General features: G+C 36.7%; 1 protein-coding gene across 1 annotated transcript; it reads left to right on the forward strand.

Annotated features, from left to right (window-relative positions):
• The first annotated feature begins 3,665 nt into the window (after window positions 1-3,665).
• LOC140149943 (uncharacterized) lies at window positions 3,666-6,373 on the forward strand. Its single transcript, XM_072171953.1, has 2 exons — window positions 3,666-4,140; window positions 5,738-6,373. Exons 1-2 carry the CDS (start codon window positions 3,693-3,695, stop codon window positions 5,986-5,988), a joined length of 699 nt encoding a protein of 232 aa, XP_072028054.1. The 5' UTR covers window positions 3,666-3,692; the 3' UTR covers window positions 5,989-6,373.
• The last annotated feature ends 333 nt before the right edge of the window (window positions 6,374-6,706 follow it).

Below are 6,706 nucleotides of genomic sequence, written 5' to 3' on the forward strand. Positions count from 1 at the left end.
CCTGAACTTCCGGTATCTGTGACCTTATCCATCGTTGTCGAAAGATAGTCTCTTCCCAATGTATAGGTTTTTTGCTAGCACGCGATAATCCTATTCGTTGATTGATTGAATGTAGGAAGGGGGTTGAGTTTGGATTTCAACGTGGCAATCTAATTTCCATGCAGTAAAATTACAATTCTCGGATTTCGCGGTTGTCGTCTTTTCCGGTTGGGCCGGGGGCGGTTGGACTACCGGTATATAGGGGCCTATTACGATTTTCCAGGCCGGTTTCGGTATTGTTTTCCTTCATAGAGTGTGTTTAGAAATATCTCGGAGGGATTACTCGTTCCAAGTGACCAGCTTCCCAGCAAAATAGAAAAAGTTTTACATATAGGCTATCATTTTATGTCAAGTTATATAAAGGGTATAAACGTTTTACTAACATTCAAAATCACTTTTGAAAACTTGCGGCAAAGCATAACACAAAGCAATCGAAATATCGACAAAATGTTATTCCAAAAGAAAATACAATAATACTTTTAACATTTTTTTAAATGTTGCTGTAGTGTATTTGTTTGTTTTTCATATCAAACGTTTTAAAAACATTATCATGACTAATATATATCCCGAATTTTAAAATGTTATAGAACCGTTTTGACCGAAACAAAAACAAAAAAAGTAACTTAGTGAAAATATTTTGTGTGTTTGCTGAGTTCCAGAAATACTTTAAAGCCACAACTTTGATGTACGATATCTTTTTTTTTCTTAAAAACATTTAAAAAATAAGTCCCCTAAGAATTTTTGGTATAATCCAAAAACGGTTTGATCAATTTTCTTGTTTTAAAGTTTGGAACATAGGCTGATTAGTTATGCATCAAGTGAACGGGGTTTTGTTGTTATCTTTTATCATCTTCACTGAGAAATACAGCCATGTATAAAATTTTAGGCCAAAAAAAAGTTTCTTTTCTACATGACTTTTGGTTTCAGACCTCTTTCATTTGAAGAAAATTAATCAAAAAGGAATGTTTCTATATTTTTTTTATTAAAATAACTAAAGTTAAGATGTTCATGAATTAATTTTTACACATTTCAAACATTTTTATGGTTCAGTGAGTAATCATATAGCCATTTATGAAATTTTATTCATCAACAAAAGTTGCACTTTTCTAAATTGGCTTTTTGTATGCATTAAAATGCGTAAATTTAGCAAGTTTTTCATTCTAATTAAATTTATTAGGAAGGAACAACTAAACTTCAATGATAAATCTTGTGTTCGTTGATTAATTTAACCAATGGACCAAAAGATTCCCTTTTAGATCTTTTATGCTGTATCCCTATACACTTGTTTCATTGGTCATTCCTTGAATGGTTCAAAAAACATTTCTATGGGTGGCCGTTATCAAGACTCAACTTGTTACAAGCGGACAAGTGAGGGACGACACCACCTTAAAGGACTTTGCAGCAAATCCTGGAGCATGCGAGGAACCAACTTGACTAGCAGCAGAGAAGAACGATGCTTATCTAAAATTTGAAATCAAAATAACCGTCAGTGCCGTTTTCCACGGAGCAGCTGACAGGCCTCTTATGCACTACTAATGCATGATTGGTCACCATCGGCTGGTTTTCCAAACGCACAATTGGACCCACTTAAAATGTCCGGACCTTTAACCTAGACAGTGGCGTAACCAGTGGGGGCCGGGGGCAAGCTGCCCCCCGGACACAAAAAACTGGGAAGAAGAGCAAAAAATTGGGAAGGGAAAAGGGGAAGGAGAGAAAAGAGGGAAGAAAAAGGGAAGGAGAAGAGAAAAAGGGGAAAAAAGAGGGAAGAAGAGAAAGGGGAAAGAAGAAAAGAAAAAAGAGGGAAGAAAAAAGGGGAAGGGAGAAGAGAAAAGGGAAAGAAAGAGGGAAGAAGATCTATACTACTTTCATTGTGAAATTTTGTACTCTGAACACTGGATTTTTAGCTTCTAATATGCCAAAAACCATGAGCTTCAGGGGGCTCCGCCCCCTTGACCCCCGCCGGGGCTTTGCCCCTGGACCCCACCAGGGGCCCTATGGCGGGCCCCTGGACCCCACCCGTTTATCACTTCGCGGCAAGCCACTTGCGATGCGCACATAAATAATACAACTTTTGGTCAATCTTGCCCCCCCCCCCGGAAGGTCAGGTCTGGTTACGCCCCTGAACCTAGAACTACGTCTTTACGCCCAAACGACTTTAGCTAATCGTAGATCTATCCTTCGCGCTCATTTTATTGATATGTTTACCCCAGCACCTTACCGGGGGTAGGACCGACCATCAAAAACGATCATAGCCTATATATAGTTGGTGAGACCCACCATAGGTTTCTACAGTAAAATCCATGCTTTTTATTTCGCTCTTGTAAAAATATTCCAAGAGATATTGACTTTTTACTTGTTAGTTAGTTTTACATTGTACAGCCCTCTTCCCTAAAAGTGGCACAATTGTGATTTTACCCTTTCGTTGTTAAATAAACATATCTCGAGATTGATGTAAGCATCATGTCACAACAGTATCATCTAATTGCCCAAGAGGGCGCTTTTCACTTGCACAACTTTTTTTGAGACATGCTGTATATGTTCTGTGGTTAAATAAGTATAAAGTATAAAACTAGTCGATTCAAGTGGATCCAATGCTGTACATGCGTTTGAAAGAATTAGTCTTTGTGGAGAATTATTTTGATACAATTTATTTTTTTGCACTTCGTATTTGTTACGCATGTGGTAAAATCAGTTGATTTTTCAGAAAATCTCGTTTTTTCAGTGAGTTTTGTTTTATTCCTGTTTAATTATGGAAAACGCGTCCGGGACCCGGGACTATCGTCTAAACAAAACATATACGTAGGCCTATTCCACGTGCATATTATAAAAATTAACGAGATTATGAGAAACATATATAACTTTCTTCAGATGCTAAAATCTCCATTAGGACTAATGGGCCTGGCTTAATACTGATCCAAGTTCCGCTAATCAAAGAATGGAAGCTAACGAAGAATCCAGTTCCGGTTTTTATAGAACTGGTTATCTTCAGAAGATAGCACAGATTCCTCATTAATAGTCTTCGTACATTTTTTGTATACATCTAGCATTTTACATTAGGCTGTCAGGGGCGTTGTCGGTGGGGGCGGAACGGGACAGAGATAAAATGGAAACGGCAAAGAGTACATCCTTAAAATGACTAAAAATGGGACAAAACATTGACAAATGGGCATGAACATTTGGTCTTGCCCCCTCACACTAAAGTTCTGGCTACGCTACTGATTTCTGATGCATGCATGACATGACAAATATAACTTCAGGCCATTCATTCATTCAAATTTATAAGCAGGGTATATGTATTCAATATCGAAGTTCATCTGCACCCGTTTTTGTTTTAATTTATACGTACTTTTTGCCCAATATCATGTATATTATTCTCATCATTATCTCAGGTTCAGGTTATAGCCATAATAAGCCCTAATAACCCTTACCACATAAAACAAATTATAGAATGATGTCAAATTGATTATATTTCACGAATAAATGCAGGGTTATTCCATTGCGTCACAAGTACACTGTATAAACATTGGTTGACGTGTAGCGTGATTATGTTAACCATTTATTTTATAAGTCCAAAGGCCAGTCTGAAACCTGCATGACTATAAAGTGGACATCGCCATTTATACGCCAACGACTCAGCAGTAAACATCTCAAATATGGCAAGTAATGACGAACCATCATATCCTCCTTCAGCGGGAGGTGCTTTACCATACCCACCGGTAGGCAACGACCCTCCTGGTGGAGCATTACCATACCCTGCTCCAGCAGGAAGTGACCCTCCAGCAGGCGGACTTCCTTACCCAACAGGAGATACCTCAGGAGCACTTCCATATCCATCATCATCAGGCGCATCACTCCCATATCCCCCAACTGATTCAGCCTCCACATTACCGTACCCACCAATGAACAGTAACAGCCCACCCGGCCATCCTGGAGGAGCCACCAATGCACCAAGTGACCAATCAGCATCTAAGATTGGCTTTGAGGGTGAGGGTAAGACCTACACAGATGCGCCACCACCGTATTCCCCACCTGTTGGAGGGACACCGTACCCAACCCCTGCGGGAGCACCTGGACAATTACCACCTCCCCAGCCAGGTTACGGTAAGTTACATTTATTGCAAATGTTTTTATTTGTTTTTGTTTTTTTAACGATATCGATATGTAAGGCGATGAAAAAAGAAACCCTGTTGTACTTGCACACCCTTTCTACGGGCTCAACTTTTTTTTTTTTGGCAACAATTTGTCCTGTATACCAATACTGACCATGAAGGTAGTAGAGACCTTCATGTACCGACCCAAATTTAGAACATTTCAGAAAACCTTTTGATTATTTGCTTCTCTAATTCAAACCCACAAAAAATACCCCAACCGACCGACCTTAAGAGTCTCTCTGCCCGTAGAACAGGGTTTACTGTTTTGTCGTCCTAAGCTAACGAATGAAGTATTTGTCGCATTATACAATAATCATATATTATAAATAATACAATATTAATATTCTCATTCGCAAAAATGTTATGTTAGCACGTTGATTTATAGCTAGGCTCTAGCCATTTTTCCGAATCTAAATTATATGCAATTATTTTGCTATTTCTTTGTTTAAAATTTTCTAGATTACTCAAGGTCTATTGAAAAGATTTAACATTTGCCATTTGACAATAATAATTAGTGTGCACTTATCGAAATAATTACACAATAATTATTATTGTACAAATTCCTTTTAGGGTCTGTGCTTTGTGTTAACATATTCTAAATTACATATCTAATTCATGGTCCTTTATTTTCTCGTTGTGTATATTAGCACTGTTCAAACGAGGTTAATAATTGACCGTTGTCACCAGGCTGATGTTCTTAGGAGATGGGCGTGAATAAACAGACATGAGTAGTATCGTATGATATACATGTAATGCCAAAGGTTTTTATGTCAAATGAAAAAGGAAATTGGCACAATTCCTGCACAGGGCAAATAAATAGTGTATAGCCGATGTTTCCGGGGTTTTTTTTGGTTGTCCTAATTACCTTATTGCCATTCTCTGACAAAGCCAAATTTAATATCATGTTTTGTCAGAAAATGTAACATGTAAATATCACGAAAATTGATCAATTTCGACAATTTTGACAGGCTAAACTGTCGAAATGCCGAAATGCCGAAATTTGACGAGCCAGATTTTTGATTTTTGACCGTGAATCACCATGCAGTTTTTGACGCAGCAATTTCAATATAGGCCTCTATTTGAAAGTGTTCCATTGTAGCAATTAGTGGTTTCAATTGATCGTTCTTAATCAGTTCTGTATTAATCATGTTAATTATTTAAGAATCGGTACAGATATTTGATTCCATGCATTATTTAATAGAGTATTGTGTCAGTCTTATCATGTCTAGTTTATATTATGGCTATTAAAAGATAGCACAATGATCTTATCTTATTTACGAAATTTCATCCGTTTTGAAGGCCTCTATATACCCTCTAGCTCTAAAGATTTAGCATTTAAAATAATAAATAAGCAAATGACCCTCTAATCGTTCAAAATATATTTGTATCCTGATGATGGAAACAAATTTTGACGCAGTATTCGATAACAAAAATGCAAACATTGTAAAAATATATATATTACATACGGTAATAATTATAATATCTATTTTTCATAATTATTTAAAGTCTTTAATCTTTTCTTCTTTACCTTTTTTTTTTACTAAAAGCTGCCTATCCAGCGCAACCGTCGGTATACCCGCAAGCTCCTGGAACCGTGACTGTAACACGAACAGTTCAGAGCACCGGACCTCAAGTAATTGTGACAGGAACATGCCCAACTTGCCGTGTTGGAGTACTCTCGGAAAACTTTACTTTACTTGGAATATGTTGTGCTTTCTGGTTATTCCCACTCGGAATTATATGTTGTCTCTCCATGAGAGAAAAGAGATGTACGAACTGTGGTTCTGTTTTTGCCTGAATCCTTCGAGTGAATCTTCGGAAAACCGGTGTCAGATTACTATCACAGCCTTTGGGGAACGGAACCATCATTTTATTGTCATTGAAGAATAAACCTTATTTATGTGAATTTAAAAACCAGGGATGTGGAACATACTATGTCGCATCTTTTTTACAAATATTAGAAAAACGACTTGCAACTTGATAGAGCATCGAACTTGAAACTTGATAGAACATCGAACCGATAATAAGTTTTATTCTATAATTGCTTTGAATTTGAACATATTTTTCTTTCAAGATCGCACTTGTAAATTTTGTATATAGAACACGCAGTGGCTCAATAATTTATTAACCAAAGTAGACAACATGTTTAGTAGAAATATGGTCACAATTTCGTTCACTCTTCGTCTATAGGCCTAAATGATACATACAGGGTGTATTAAAATGATTGGTACCCATTAATGTTGATGTTTATTGAAAAGACTGCCTCTTAATATGTTGGATACTCTTGAAATGTCCAGAATGTTTAGTTTATGACTTGTTTTACAATTAATCTATAAATTATTTGGATCTTATGTTGAATTTTGATATGCCAAGCTCATCCATTATTGATGAAAACTGATGGGTACCAATCATTTTGTAGATCTAGGAATTGTTGGATACTCTTGAAATGTCCAGAATGTTTAGTTTATGACTTGTTTTACAATTAATCTATAAATTATTTGGATCTTATGTTGAAT

Source organism: Amphiura filiformis, chromosome 4, assembly GCF_039555335.1.
Source record: "Amphiura filiformis chromosome 4, Afil_fr2py, whole genome shotgun sequence".
Taxonomy (NCBI): domain Eukaryota; kingdom Metazoa; phylum Echinodermata; class Ophiuroidea; order Amphilepidida; family Amphiuridae; genus Amphiura; species Amphiura filiformis.